Raw genomic sequence first — 16,075 nt, 5'->3', positions numbered from 1 at the left:
CTACTTGTCTAACTGGAGTCTCAGTATGTCTACGCTTCACATGACCAAACCACCTCAATCTCCCTTCTCTCAACTTATCTTCAATTGGCACCACTCCTATCTTTTCTCTAATACTCTCATTACGGACTTTATCTAGTCTAGTATGGCTACTCATTCACCTTAACATTCTCATCTCTGCAACTGCAACTCTTATCTTAGATGCATATGACCCTTTTAGTGCCCAACACTCACTACCATATAATATAGCCGGTCGGTGAGTGCTTTAGCTTTTTCTTTTTAATTTGAAATTCATCTCTTGAATTTGGCGGAAATTTGAATGATTTAAATAATTGGTGAAATTGTTTTATGGTTTATTTTAATAAAATTTTTAAATTTGTGAATTTAACAATGGTCTAGGGTTTGAATTTAAGAAATTTGCTGCATAATTTGTGGTGGGTTCATACTGTTGAATGTCACCTTCACGTTTCCCTTTGTGTTGCCTACATTCTCAGCAGCCAAAAAGATGGCTTTCAATTATTATTTTTCTTAAAATTTTTTTTATGTGGAATTGCAAGTTGACATATTTTGAATTGGTAGATTATGATAGGAAATAAGGGAATTGAAAAGGGTGACTTTGATGGATTTGCCTTGGATATGAGTACTGAGGAGGAGGAGGAGGAGGAGGAGGAGGACGGGGAGGAGGTAGAAGAAGATGAAGATGATGGTGAATTAGAAGAACAGGAGAACGATAATTCAGTAGGTAGAATTGAAGCTGATGTTGCTGCTGATGGTTCTGGAGTTCGATTTTATCAACAATTTGATCATGTTGAATATGAAGCTCTTGCTGCAAAAAAGCGTAAAGGACTTGGTGATTGTGAGGGGTTAGTATTAGTAATCTTCCTCTCTTCCATGCTAATCTCTCTTTCTTTCTCTTTTTAAAATAAACAATGATTTTATATTTTTGCATCAGGAAGGCAGGGAAGTGCCTTCCTTTAAATTTTATACTTCCAAGCTGGGTGTCCTTTTTGCAAAATTTTATGACCTGTCCTTTGCATTTGTTAGATATATTAAATGTTCTGCATATATATTGTGGATCAGAAAGTATTTCAAACATTTGTGCATGAGTTCAAATTCATGTAGCATCCAAAGTTACAATTTTTGTGCATGAAAGCTTAAAACAGCATCCGCCTTTTATTATTCTACTCCATTTGTTTCCTGTTTCTTCAAGTGAATTGGTTCTTGCAGGATTAGATGGTTATTGTTTTTGAGGATGGTGGAATTCCATTTAAGAATAAGAAGTGATCGTGATAATATTTTTGATTAATGTTTTTCTTCGTTTTTCTTGTCACTCAACAGTTTTGGCTTGTTGTTAATATACTTGTATTTGGACTTATTTTTTGTAGATTTTTTTAAATGACAGTGCAGGGTCTGGGAAGAAGGCTAGGCAAGAGGATATATCTGGAGCTAGCATGGATGAAATAATGGAGGCCATGAATTATGGTATCAGGAGAAAGTCACGAAAGGTATGGATGATCTTTTGTTGTTTTGCTGGTTGATATTGTATTTCATTTCTGAAACATAGCTTATGGTAGGATGTGACTTTGGATTTTTATTTTTTTTTTTTAAATTCCCCAGCCTGTTCATTTATTATTGCTACCTTACCCCAACAAAGGCTTTCCCTAAGTTGTGTGCATTTTCTTCAGCTAATATTAGCCCTCTTGAAAAAATTGAAGAATTGTGCCACATAGTAGCTGGCTTATTGTTATTCATGCATAATGGTTTGTGTTGATTCTGAGAATGAATTCTATTTATAGATCTGATGATTTTCTTTCTCTGTCTGTCTGTCTTTCTTTCTTTATTCTCGAGTGGAATTCTATGAGCGGTTACAGCATCAAAATCAATTTATCAATGCTTCAATCAAATTATGGGTATAATGCTTGTCTTTAAGATTGTTTAGTAATGTAAACTCAAATGCCAGTAGAATCATGATAAAGGTTCTGTCCTTGCCCGTTGCCCCATGCAAACTATAGAGCAAAGGTGCATAGTTTTTGTAAATGGCTGCTGCCAGCATAGAGAGAGGTCATCATGGCATTTGATTTCATGAAACCCTGGTTTTCACTATATTGAAAATCTGTTTCTATGATTTTCTGATCGCTTTTCTTTTCGAGGGTATTCTTTATTAATGGTTTGTTATATGTGTTTACAGATGTGTACTTTCTGTAATTCCTTTTCTGGATTTTTTTTAATTTTTATTTTTTTTATGACGCAGTCACGCTTTTTGTTATGAAATCTAAGAAAAGATAAAGGAAGAATTAGAATTTTGAATTTCTTGTATACTATGCTAATCTATTGTTCTTATCGTGCAGCTTAAGAAAAGAGGTAGGAGGAAAGGATCAAAAAATAAGCTCAGCCCTAAAATTACAAAGATGCTGGGTGATGCTACTGTTCTCTATGCACATGGCCGCTATGAAGAGGTCAGCTGCAGGATAAATCTCCATTTTCTGTTTTAGTAACAGCTTTTTGCAGTTTAACCATGATTTTACATGTGAATTTGATGATGCTTTTAGATTAAATGTATGCAGCATATCATATGATAACTTCAAGTTTTTGAGAAATAAAATATGGCGGAATACAAAAATATACTGAAATTAACCCAATTAACCTGTTGAGCCCCTCAGCCTTCACTCTTTTTCTCTCTCAACCATTGAGCCCTTGGACTCTTAATTTAGGACCTACTTGATCCATTTTTTCCAGCTTAGCCAGGGGATCTGACTATAATGTACATCTGCTGATCTAGTTAGAAGATGGATGATGTAGAAAAGAGCTTGCATGGATCATTGCGCATCCCATCAGCATACTGCATTAGGCACCAACGCAATATTTCTTTGATGTGTGGATTTATAAATTTGCCTTCATATTCAGTCTGGGTTAGAAAATTGAAGAAAACTGGTTGTGCTATCTGGTTAAAATTTCAGTTTGGCCTACTTGAAATTTTTGCATCTTTAGATTTTACACAATAGAAAACGAGAACTATAGTTCATGTGTTAAAGAACAAAACCATAAAAAATTAGCATCCAGCACATTAAAATCACATGAAATGATGAATAAGAGCATGATTTCAGGTTCAAAACAGGTAGCATTTGATGAAAGAAATATGGCTGTGTCCTATTCCAACTTTTACGTCAAGCGTGTAATAGTTTATACAAATGTAATTGCCATTTCTCATTGACTTACTTCTCTTTAATGTAACCATTAAATTAACCATTCCCTACACAACAAAATCAAAGATTATCTTTCATCATCGTCTCAATAGGAATCTTTCTAAATATTTTTTCTTAGGCCCTAAACCCTTGTGTTGTGCGTGGAAATCAAAATCTATAGAATCTATGGACACATATATATGCTTAAAAGCTAGGGTTTTAAATATGGGTGCTATATATTATCAGCTGATATCTAAAGGGTTTTTGATAGGTCAATCTGGTATTTTCTGATAGATTTGTGATTTGGAAATTATTTTGAAATTCCATTGTATTGGGTCTAATGGCCTTTGCAGCCCATCTCAATAAAGGTGTATCAGTCTAAAAGGCTGGCCCGAGGAGGTGGAGAGAGAATGATAAAATGTGTTTTCTCTGTCTTTTCATTTTTTTTTAAATTGCCTTTTGAAGATCTATATATGTGCATTGCAGTTATTATTTTTGATTCAAAATATAAGTTCCATATTGTATTTTTACATTGCGATGGCCAAAGAACATTGAGTCTAATCAAATATTGAAAACAAAATAGCCAAATGAAAAGTTATATGACCAATCTACTAATTCCTTAGCATAAAAAATCTTAAAAGATTCATTCACTCTTCCTCTTCTTCTTTTTTTTCTTCTTCTTCTTCTTCTTGGTGCTTGCCTGGGCAGTTCTTAGTTTTGCGCCTAGACCAGAGAAAGCACTTTTTCAATGCCTTGTCTAGGTGCCTAGGCTAGTATTTGTACGACCTAAACTATCTATGATTTTATGTTATTTTTCTATTTTCTCCTTTTGTGACATTACACTTTACTTTGATTTATTTAACAGCATAATATTTTTTTCCGTGGCCCAATTCTTTTTTCCTTTGTAAAATAACTTCTCTTTGGATTTTTTTTAGAGAATATAATCTCTGTAGAATTTATTAGAAAATGAATTATTTTTAAACAACTGTGAATTTTCTTTCATTGTTTGTAAAATTAGTGCACTGGGGTCTGGGTCGCCCTTTTTTAATTTTCTTTCAATGAAAATGAATGTGAGAAGATCTAGATCAATGTGGATTCCATATTTGTGTTCTTAGTGTGAAGATACTCGAATGCAAGAGAAAATTACACATGAATTGGTAGATTTTGATTATGTATGGACTATGGCCATCAATAGCACCAACAGTACTCAGCTGTGGGTGATTCACTGGTTGTATGTGCTTACTGTGAGTCCATAGTAGATTGTAAAATGGCTTAATTTTCCTTGTATCTAGAACTATATTGTTAGTTAGCAAGTTTTCTAATTTTTCCAAACACTATAAGGTGTGAAAAATGTTTTTGGAAATATACATTTTACAAAATAAACTGCAAGTTGATAGAACTTTAAGTTTTACTATCTTTAATTCTTTATATTATGTTTCGGATTTCTTTTGGCTTGCTCAGCTTTCTGGATTCAACTTACTAAACCTTTATTTTAGTCAAAGCATAGTAATTCCCTTTTACTATTTTTTATTGAATATTTTGTAGGCCATATCTGTTCTGAATGAAGTTGTTAGGCTGGCACCGCATGTACCAGATTCATACCATACACTTGGACTTGTCCATATCGCACTTGGTAATACTGAAAAAGCAATGGGATTTTATACAATTGCAGCGCGCCTTATGCCGAAAGATTCACCTTTGTGGAGAGTGCTTTTTGACTGGCACAAGTAAGTTATATTACCTTTGACATTACTGTTTACTGCACCATCATCTTATGAGGTAAAATATGGAAACTCTTCTCTTTATGATTTCAGTTTTATTGATTTGTAATACTTATATAGTTCATATAAAATCATAGATACTTGTGTCCCAAGTAGGATGCTTCCATTAATATCGATGGCCTTTAAATTTCTGCCTGGGCTTCAGAGTTGGTGATTGTAATGAATACCATTTCAGGATATGTTCCGTATGGATTTGCTATACAAAAGTATAACTTTTGACAAAATTGGATAATCTATTCCATAGATTATTGGCAAACAGAACTATCTAATCCTTTATCCTTGTGTACCAATTTGGGTGGTACTCATATTCCATCATAACTTGATATTTTAAGAGCTTGATAGGGGTAGGCTATTATCTTATTATGTAATGATACCTTAGAAAAATTTATACTAAGTTGGCATATTTGTTTTAAGCCTAAGTTTGAAGAGGATTAATGTCCTGGTAATTTGGCACTCAAAATATTGCTCGTGTGAAAATGGTTATGGTGATCTCTGCTGGAGCTGAACTTTTCTTTGGCATTTGTAGCAAGCATACTTTCATCAGAGTTTTTTGGATGCTAACATGCTCCATGGTAGAGTAAGGAACTATTATGCAAATTTAAAGAGAATAAACAGAGATGAAAAGAGGAATTGAAAATGAGATTACAAGCTCCAATCAACGCAATCCAATTACAATTTGTACAGTTCAAAAATAGAAACAAGAAGAAGAGAGAAGCAACTCAATAACAGAACAAATGAATGGCTAAAGCCCCCAGGGAAGATATCCCTGTACAGAAAGAATGCTGCCCACAAGTTCGAGAAGAAGATTATTGTTCACATGCCCACTGCATTCTCATTCTGCTTTATTTGTACTCTTCCCTTCCCTCCTATTCCAGCTGGTCTCGCACGTGCCCTCTGCAATTTTGGTAGAATAAGGAATATTTATCAATAGAAAATTAACTCAAGTAAGAACAATATAGAAACTGTGATTGATTGTATTAAAGTAATACAAAGGTTTGATAGACTTTCAGCACAATACAACCCTTCAGAAATACAATTCCATTGATGGCTTCCACTATAAAATAGAAATAAAAGACAAAAAAAAGGGAGATAAAAGAAAGATAAAAAATGGCTGGTGATCCAACCCCAAGGATGACTCTCGTGCAGGTAACAATTCTGCCCAATATTACCCAATTCTTTCCAAATCCTTCTGCTCTATTCTTAATCCCTTATATTCTGTTTTTCTCCCATTACTGTAACTGCTCTCAGCCACGTGTTCCTTCCTCCATATTTCTCTCCAACGTCCATTTCCAGCTGTGTAGTACTCTCCTTGTCTATTTGCAGCAGTGTAGTACACTCCTTGTCTCTTCCTTCCTCCTTCTAGTATAAACTTTGAATGGTCTTGGGTCAGTAAGAGTAATAGCACCTGGGCCTGCTGAAACAAAAACATCTCTATCAATACCACCCTGTTGAGAATCAGCCTTGTCCTCAAGGCTGAAATTAGGAAATTGTCCCTTGAAATCAGATTCATCCAACCAGGTTGCTTCATCTACGGATTGTCCTTTCCATTTAACAAGTACTTGTGGCACGATTTGGTGGTTACGAGTGATTCTACGCCTTTGATAAATGAGTTCTGGTTCCACCATAGGTCCTTCTACTTCCTCTAAATTTGCAGGCAGATCGGTAATAACAGGGTGATCTCCAATGGCTCTCTTCAATTGAGATATATGAAATACAAGATGGATTTTTGAACAAGTAGGCAGCCTTAGTTTATAAGCAATAGCTCCAATCTTCCCAATTACCTCAAATGGTCCATAATATCGGGCAGCCAACTTTTGGTAAACACGATTGGTTACAGATTGCTGTCTATAAGGCCTTAGTTTCAAGAAAACTTTATCTCCAGCAGAGAATTGCATATCCCTTCGATGCTTATTAGCATATTTCATCATTAACTGCTGTGCTTTCTGCAAATTAAAGGTGATCTGCCTTGACATCTCGTCACAATCCTGTAAATTTTGAGCTACTGATTCTACTCTAGTTTCTCCTGGCAGAAACCTTTGCAACACTGGAGGTTGTCGCCCATAAACCAGTTCGAAGGGAGTCTTTCTAGTAGAAACTTGAAAATTGGTATTATACCAATACTCAGCCCAACATAGCCACTTAGACCACTGTTTTGGTTGCTCAGATGAAAAGCAACGAAGGTAGGATTCCAAACAGCGATTCAATACCTCTGTTTGACCATCCGTTTGTGGATGATATGCTGTACTAAACTTGAGTTGAGTCCCTTGCATTCGAAACAACTCACTCCAGAAATTACAGAGGAAAAGTGGATCTCTGTCACTCACCAAAGTTCTTGGAATTCCATGCAATTTCACCATTTCTTTAGTAAAAATTTCAGCAACTGACTTTGCAGTGTACGGATGGCGCAAAGGAATAAAATGCCCAAACTTTGAGAGTCTATCCACAACAACTAATATACAATCAACACCATATGATCGAGGTAGCCCTGTTATGAAATCCAATGCCACATCTTCCCAAATTTGTTTCGGTATGGGAAGAGGTTGAAGTAAGCCCGTTGGAGACTGTGTCTCATATTTGCGAATCTTTGTCACTCACCAAAGTTCTTGGAATTCCATGCAATTTCACCACTTCTTTAGTAAAAATTTCAGCAACTGACTTTGCAGTGTACGGATGGCGCAAAGGAATAAAATGCCCAAACTTTGAGAGTCTATCCACAACAACTAATATACAGTCAACACCATATGATCGAGGCAGCCCTGTTATGAAATCCAATGCCACATCTTCCCAAATTTGTTTCGGTATGGGAAGAGGTTGAAGTAAGCCCGCTGGAGGCTGTGCCTCATATTTGTGTTTTTGACAAACTAGGCATGCAGCAACATACTTCTGAATTGCTCCCATCATTCCTTTCTAGTAGAAATTCGATGTCATCCGACGATAAATACGGTAAGCCCCAGAATGACCACTAGAAGGCGTATCATGAAATTCCGAAATTAACTTAGGAATCCATTGAGATTTTGAAGGAATAGCCAGCCTGCCCTTAAAATACAATCTTTCTTGGATAAGAGAAAAATTAGGATGCAACTTAATTCCACTTTTCAGGTCTGTAATAATGCCTCTTAAAAATACATCAGCTGCCACCTCTTTTGCAATTTCACCTCAATCAGCCCACTGAGGAATAGATATCAATTGCAATTCTACGTCCTCCTCCTTATGTGATAGAGCATCCGCCACCTAATTGCTAGAGCCAGACTTATATTCTACCAAGAAGCGATAACCCATCAACTTAGAAATCCAATATTGTTGTGTAGGAGTACTGACCTGTTGGAACAATAGATACTTGAGACTTCTATGGTCTGTTCTCACAATGAATTTCTGGCCTATTAAATAAGGCCGCCAATGTTGAATTGCTAAAGCAATAGACTGATTCTGTTGCATGAGAACTACACCCACTCCACTACCTGAGGCATCGCATTAATAATGAAAGGCAGCAAAAAATTTGGCATAATGAGAACTGGAGAAGAAACCACAACCCTCTTTAATGCATCAAAAGACTTCTGAGCATTAGAATTCCACTGGAATATACCTTGGTTCTCCTTTTTGAGTAATGTCGTTAAAGGTTGAGCCAGTTGACCATGGTTCAAAATGAACCTTCTGTAATATCCTGTCAAACCCAAGAACCCTCTCACTGCCTTAACTGTCTTTGGTGTTGGCCATCTCAGTATACTGGATACCTTAGCAGGATCCATTGCCACTCCTTTTACTGAAATCACGTGGCCAAGATACTCATCAGAAATCTGCCCCAAGGAACATTTTTTTCGATTTACATGTTCTGACGAAGCAACCCAAGGACTAATCTCAAATGCTCCAAATGTGAATTCCATTCCCGGCTATAAATAAGAATGTCATCGAAGAACACTAGGATGATTTTCGTAGATAAACACGAAATATGTCATTCATCACTGCTTGAAAAGTAGCCGGTGTATTCATTAGACCGAAAGGCATTACCATAGATTCATAGTGGCCAGAGTGTGTCCGAAAGGCAGTTTTATGGATGTCTGGGGAAGCAACTCTTATTTGATGATGCCTGGATTTCAAATCGAGCTTAGAAAAATAGCAAGCTCCCTGTAGCTCATCTAACAGTTCTTGTATCACCAGAATTGGATACTTGTTAGGAATTGTAGATTTATTTAGTTGCCTATAATCCACGCAAAATCGCCAGCTTCCATCTTTCTTCTTTACTAACAACACCGGACTTGAAAAAGGACTACTACTAGGACGGATCACACTAGCGGAAAGCATTTTAGAAACAAGCTTCTCTATTTCATCTTTTTGCGTATGACCATATCTATAAGGCCGCACCGAAATTGGTCCCACTCCAGGTTGCAGTGGAATTTGATGGTCAGCTTGTCGTACTGGTGGCAAGGCTTGTATCTCAGCAAAAACATCATTAAATTCTTGTAAAATATTCTGTAAAGCACCCTTTTGTTCATCATCTAATTCATCCCCAGCTTTTGTAATTTCTGAATCTGATTCCACAGGCCACAACATAGCTGAAAACACAACATCATTAGTTTTATGTAAAGAACGCATAGAGACTGGTAACCTATGCAAAGAAGCATCTCCCTGCAACAAAATAGTTTGATTATTGGATTGGAATTGCAAAGTCATTTTTCTCCAATTGGCCTGTACATCTCCAAGGGTTTATAACCAATCTATTCCCAAGATCAAGTCAACCCCACCCAAAGGAAATACATAACAATTGGCATATATGTTGAGATTAATCAAATTTAATTCAACTTGCTTGCACAGACCTGTTGAAGAGATTTTACAACCATCGCCCAATTTAACATTAAAAGTAGGTGTTGCAGAGATAGATAAATTAAGGAGTTGTAACTGGGTAGATATAAAATTGTGGCCAGCACCGCTGTCCACCATGACCACTATCAAATGCCCAGCAATACTCCCTTGAAATTTCATGGTTCTCGGTTGTTGTATGCCTCCAATTGAATACAAAGGCAACTCTAGGCGAGAAAAGTGGGCTTCATCTAGCTCCGTTGTAGTACCCATTCCACTAACGTCCTCCATCTCGGCAAATTCCCCTTATTCCATTACAAATTCATCTTCTGCACCAATTAGAGCCCTTAACGACTTGTTGGGACATTCATGGAGAGGCGAATATGGCTGCTTGCATCTAAAATAGAGCCCTTTTGCTCTAAGCTCTTGGTACTCTTGATGTGAGTACTGTCGAGTGCTCCTGCTCCTGGATTTACCTTGCGGCGTCACAGATTTTAGAGGAGGCACTGGTAAGGCTAAGGGTTTGTTTGAGAGAGTAATAGATTTGTCAAGTGGTTTATTTGAAATACCATCTTTTTTTGGGTAAAAAGAAGGCCTAGAGAAATTTCTTTGAGCAATTGGGCTTGAATACTTTGGTCCAGATCCATGAGAAGGAGCTGTCATCCTTGTCCCTTCTCCTTACATGTTTTTTGCCCTACCTTTGGAAAAATGCCAGTGTTCCCGTTCCACTTCTCTAGCTAATTTTATTGTGCGGTATAAATCAACTGTATCATAGGACCGTAGCCTCACTCTAATATCCTCTTTTAGTCCACTCAAGAAATATCCCAAACATTGCTTATTTGACATTTCTGGAACTTGAGAAGCTCTAGCTACAAACTCATCTACATATTCAGCAACAGTCCTTGTTTGCTTTTCAGTAGCTATATGCTCATATGGGTTTTTAGCAAGATCGTCCCCATAGCGTTGCACTAGTTCTTCTCGTAATTGCTCCCAAGTCAACTGTGGATTGCGTTGTCTCAACCATCTGAGCCAATGTAGCAGTGCGCCTTCCATGCTAACAAGGGCTAACGACACTTTTAATTCGTTTTGAACACCATGAATCTCGAAATACTGGTGGGTCCTCGCAAGCCATCCTACTGGGTCACTTCCATCAAAAGATGGCATATCCACCTTCTTTGCAACAGTACCAGCATCTTCAAACAACAAAGTTCTAGCAGTGGGTTTAACAGTAGAAGTGTCTCCTTGTAATGTTGTTTGAGTCGATGGATCTGATGTTTCTCCCACCACAATAGTCGTTTTGTCCTTAGCCATTGCTGCTATCATATTTTCCATTCGACTAAATCTCTGTTCTTGGTCTAGGCGCATAGCATTTATAGCTTCCTCGATGGTACTTACCTTCCTTTCTACTTGTTCCATTCTTCCCTCCATTCTTGTTTTTGGCATATGGATCCGGCAGGTCGGACCAAAAATGGTAGAGTAAGGAATATTTATCAATAGAAAATTAACTCAAGTAAGAACAATATAGAAACTGTGATTGATTGTATTAAAGTAATACAAAAGTTTGATAGACTTTCAGCACAATACAACCCTTCGGAAATACAATTCCATTGATGGCTTCCACTATAAAATAGAAATAAAAGACAAAAAAAAGGGAGATAAAAGAAAGATAAAAATGGCTGGTGATCTAACTCCCAGGATGACTCCCAGGCAGATAACAATTCTTCCCTATATTACCCAATTCTTTCCAAATCCTTCTGCTATATTCTTAATCCCTTATATTCTGTTTTGCTCCCATTACATTAACTGCTCTCAGCCACATGTTCCTTCCTCCTTATTTCTCTCCAACGTCCATTTCCAGCTGTGTAGTACTCTCCTTGTCTATTTGCAGCAGTGTAGTACACTCCTTGTCTCTTCCTTCCTTCCTCCTTCTAGTATAAACTTTGAATGGTCTTGGGCCAGTAAGAGTAATAGCACCTGGGCCTGCTGAAACAAAAACATCTCTATCAAATTTCATGCTATAACCACCTCCTTGCCATTAGTGCCTCTCTTGAACCTTCTAGAGTATACTCTGATATTCTTCTGCCCATGTGAGTCCTTTTGCTGCCTATCTTCCACATCCCACATTGATAGTGTAATGAGCAAATTCTTTGCATCTTTACTAAAGCCAGTGACCCCAAGAGTATCCTGGCTAGCACTTTCAGTGGGTGGGCCCATTTTATTGTGATGGTATTTGATGTACCCAGGGCCGCAGGCATGCTATGTATTTTGAATTTACAATGGACCAATCTGTGGTTGTGTCTGTTTTGCCCCTTAATGATGATGCTAATTGCTAAGCCTTAAATTGTTTTGGTTGGGGGAAGGGGGGATTTTGCAGCAGTACACATCTCACATTTGTAGTGTAGTGGGCAGATCCTTGGTATTTTTATTAGAACCATGGGCCCGTGTTGTTGCAAATGCAAACTTGCAAAGGTAGTAATCTATGTTACCCATTCGAGTGATGTAGAATCAAGCAAAGAGAAATGAAAAGGCAAAGTAAGGACAACAAATTATCTTAAAAGTTTTTCATTGGTAGTCCTGCAATAATGAATCCTTTGAAATATATTTTTAAAGTATTATATTCTTTATCTTTATCTTCATTTGGGTGATATGATGTAAAGTTGATGATACTTCCCTAGTTATATTTTTTTTTTGGTGGGGATTTTATATTTTTTACTTGCCTCTCCATTGATCTTACAACAACAAAAACAACAACTAAGCCTTAATCCTAAACTAGTTAGGCTATTTTGATTTAATTTTTATCTTTTTGTGATTTTTTTTTTTCTTGGGAACTTTTCTTTTTGGGGGGGGTGCAACTTCCTGCTTGGAACTTCATTGAAAAAATTAGGAATTTATTCTTATTTAGGAGTTCTACTTTTGAGAAATTTATTTGTTTCCCTGTTTAGTGCAAATAAGGAATTTTTTGTTTGTGGGAATCATAGTGATTTGGAACAAGCAAAGGGAAAACAAAAACTTCTAGTTATTGAAAACTAACTATTTTCATTCAATCATCAGCAATAAATTAAAAACGAGAGAGTAGAGTCAAAGATATAATGTAATGAATTTCTAATAATTCTGAATAAACTTTTTAAGGAGTAAAATATAATTTGGTTATTACATTGACTTCTTTATGGGTGCTTACAGGGCTTTCAGAGTATCATTTTTTAATGTTATTCAAAATGATTGGAAGTGACTGCATGTCTACTTTTACTGTTTCTAACTAGGTTTTCCTTTGATTTTGACTATTCTATATCTTATCCTCCTCTTTGTAAATTCTCTAACCTGCTTCTTGAATTAAATTTATTTTCCCAAACAAAAGAAAATCTCCCTTCCACTACTGCCATAAAGAGGACTGATTGCCAGTTGGGAATCAAGTTAGTGCCTTTGTGGTGTCTAATGAATTCATTATTCTTGTATTAGAATATATTTATTGCAGCAACCACATAGTTATTTTGTCCTTTTTGTCTCAACCACATAGTCATTGTAAAATGTTTTAAAAAAGTTGGAAATTATTCATTCTGTTTTTATTTGCTGCACGGCTATCTGATTTATTGAATGAATTGTAGTGAACGAGGAGATGTAGCTAGAGCCAGGTTATGCCTTTCTAAAGCTATAAGGGCAGATCCTAATGACATTGCACTTAGAGTTCTTCATGCATCTCTTTATGCTAAGCTTGGAGATTGCCAAAGAGCTGCTGAGTCTTATGAACAAATATCAGGAGTTTGTCCTGAAGATGTTGAAGTGCTGAAGATATCTGCAAAGGTTTACTATGATCTTTTGTGTTTAACGCTTTATTTATTTAATTATGCTTGCTATGATATTAATGAATGGGTAGTCATTAGTGTGAGGACTATTAGGTTTGATAAAAAAAAACGAAGTCCCAGTCGGTTTATACCAAGGATCAGCCTTAAACAACCATCTTTTTGCTGTGGTTATGAATGGACTAACAAAATGTATAGGGTGTGATCTTCTGCAGTTCATACTTTTTTGTTTATGACATAGTTTTGATTGATGAAACCCAATTTAAGCCAATTTAAGGTTAGCTAGCAGTTAGAACAATGGTGAAACGCTTGGTTGTCTGAGGGATCTTGAACCAAGTAAAATGTCATAATATGCTTTGCTATTTTATTAAGTTTATGGAGAACGAGATAAATGGGATTATATTGGAGGAAGTAGGGGTTGTGAAAAGCTTCATTTTTGGTGGCTCTATTGTATAAAGGGATGCAGAGAGTAAGGAGGCTTTACTAATAGGATTAAGGCAATTTGGTTAAAATGGAGAGGTGTGACTGGTGTATTTTGTGATTGTAAAATCCCTATTAAGTTGAAGGGAAAGTCCTACACGTTTGTCTATGATTTACATTAGTCAATGTTGGGCAATGAAGAAATGTGTGACAAAATGGGTGTGCCAAAGATGGATGCTTGGAAACACAAGAAAGGACTACATGAGGAATGAGTGTATATCGGTAGGAATTTGGAAGTGGCAAGTGGAAACCTTTGAGGAGAATTTGAAGGATGGCCAATTTTGATGGTTTGTAAACTTCCGGCAGAAACAGATCTAAGTTACATGAATGAAGAAGATGAAAGTAGAGAAAAATAACCTGGCTTGAAGTGTTTAATAAGGATTTGTTGATTTAGAATTGTTTGACCTTAGTGAAAATATTGCCCAGGGCCAAGCCAAATGGAGGATAACAATCTATATAGCTGGCCTAATTTAATTGAGATTGAGGTTAAATTGAGTTGAGTTATGTTCCATGATTATTCTAGGACTTATTTCTAATTTTACGCAAATCTTGTCATGACTTCCATGAAAAGGGAAGGATGTCAGGAGACTAACGTGGTTGTTTTAGTAACATTATATGATTAAACAAAAACATATGAATGATCATGAATAAATCAGACTTTTCACTTAAATAAGGGAAGATAAAACTAGGTAGAAGTGGTGGAGAGAAGAAATCTAGGATATCCTGATTTCAGTACATCAATTTACTTGGATTTCTTTCAGTATAAAGCAATCTTAGAGAATTTAAATGTTTGCTGCTGAAGCTCAAGTTTGATGACCCTATTTTGACATCTTTCTTTTTCTTCTCTTCGGAAATTATCGTGATTTTGATTTTGTCTTATGTAATCCTTGCCTATTTCTTTTCCATTATTTTTTTTTGGTCTCCCAAGGATTTTAATTTTTTCTTCTTTTCATGTCAGTTGTATGCTGAATGTGGTCAGACAGAACGAAGTATCAGCATTTTGGAGAACTATCTTAAGGGTCATCCATCTGGAGCTGATTTTGGTGTTATTGATTTGCTTGCTGCTGTACTCATGGAAACTAATGCACATAATAATGCTCTTAAACATATTGAGCATGCTCACCAGGTTTACTATTCAGGAAAGGAAATGCCTCTACAATTGAAAATCAAAGCAGGAATCTGCCATGTTCATCTTGGAAATATTGAGAAGTCAGAGGTTTGTACTTCTAAACATTGCTAATTGTTTATATTGTTTAAATTCTTTTCTGCCTGAGTGTTGAATGAAATTAAAAAAAAAAATGGTGATAAGGTGAGGAGCCAAAACAAAGTCATTTTTAAATTGTTTCTTTGCTCTTACCATGTCCAATTGTTAAATCACAGGTTTTCTGATGGATTTTTGAATGTTTAGTTCTTTGTCAATATGCTGTTGACAGTCCATTTATGATCTCAGACAGTCAGACCCCAAAATCTCTCATTTTCAAACCATACCACACTAGAATGCATCTGTAGGGAGGGTACTTAATCTATTTACTATTTTTTTTAATATTTTCTAATTTATTATTTTAAATTCAGTAATTATGTATTCCTTAAATAGGTACTACAAAGGGGATTCCTAAAATATTTAGTGCTGCCTTACAAGGTTAAAGGAATAGGGGTGAAACATTACACGAGAAACATTTATTAGTGTAATGGTTAAGGGGGGATTTGACGTCACAATTTCTCTCCTTTACGCTTATATTTAACATTTACAGGATATGATAGTAAAGAGAGTAAAAGATTGCAAACATAATAGGAGTAAAAATTAAGCATGTTTAGTTTGTATGTTTATGCTTTGTTGACAAGATAAACAACGGTGAAATTTGAGAATTTGAGTGCCACTGAGTGCCACTTTGGTTGTTTTGATAGCTTGCTTTTGTTTGAATGTGGATAATGCTAAGAACTTCTCTGATTTAGAATTTCATGGATGACTCTGTACGAGCTGCTCATCCTTTTATTATTTATATATTTATTCATTTCCTCTGTTCAAAAGATACATGCTCAATGT

The 16,075-nt window shown here is 36.1% G+C and overlaps 1 protein-coding gene across 3 annotated transcripts in view; it reads left to right on the top strand.

The window, feature by feature from the left end:
• Positions 1 to 576: 576 nt before the first annotated feature.
• The window catches only part of LOC110631893 (uncharacterized), a 38,857-nt gene continuing 23,358 nt past the window's right edge, over positions 577 to 16,075 (top strand). For all 3 annotated transcript variants that reach the window (XM_058131928.1, XM_058131927.1, XM_058131929.1), the window contains exons 1-6: positions 577 to 860; positions 1,400 to 1,502; positions 2,346 to 2,453; positions 4,725 to 4,906; positions 13,357 to 13,552; positions 14,990 to 15,247. In XM_058131928.1, coding sequence (XP_057987911.1) covers positions 580 to 860; positions 1,400 to 1,502; positions 2,346 to 2,453; positions 4,725 to 4,906; positions 13,357 to 13,552; positions 14,990 to 15,247 — 1,128 coding nt within the window. In that variant the 5' untranslated portion in view covers positions 577 to 579. The remainder of the gene's footprint in view (positions 861 to 1,399; positions 1,503 to 2,345; positions 2,454 to 4,724; positions 4,907 to 13,356; positions 13,553 to 14,989; positions 15,248 to 16,075) is intronic.

Source organism: Hevea brasiliensis, chromosome 13 (assembly GCF_030052815.1).
Source record: "Hevea brasiliensis isolate MT/VB/25A 57/8 chromosome 13, ASM3005281v1, whole genome shotgun sequence".
In the NCBI taxonomy this organism is placed as follows: Eukaryota; Viridiplantae; Streptophyta; class Magnoliopsida; order Malpighiales; family Euphorbiaceae; genus Hevea; species Hevea brasiliensis.
This window is presented reverse-complemented; position numbering and strand designations above follow the sequence as displayed.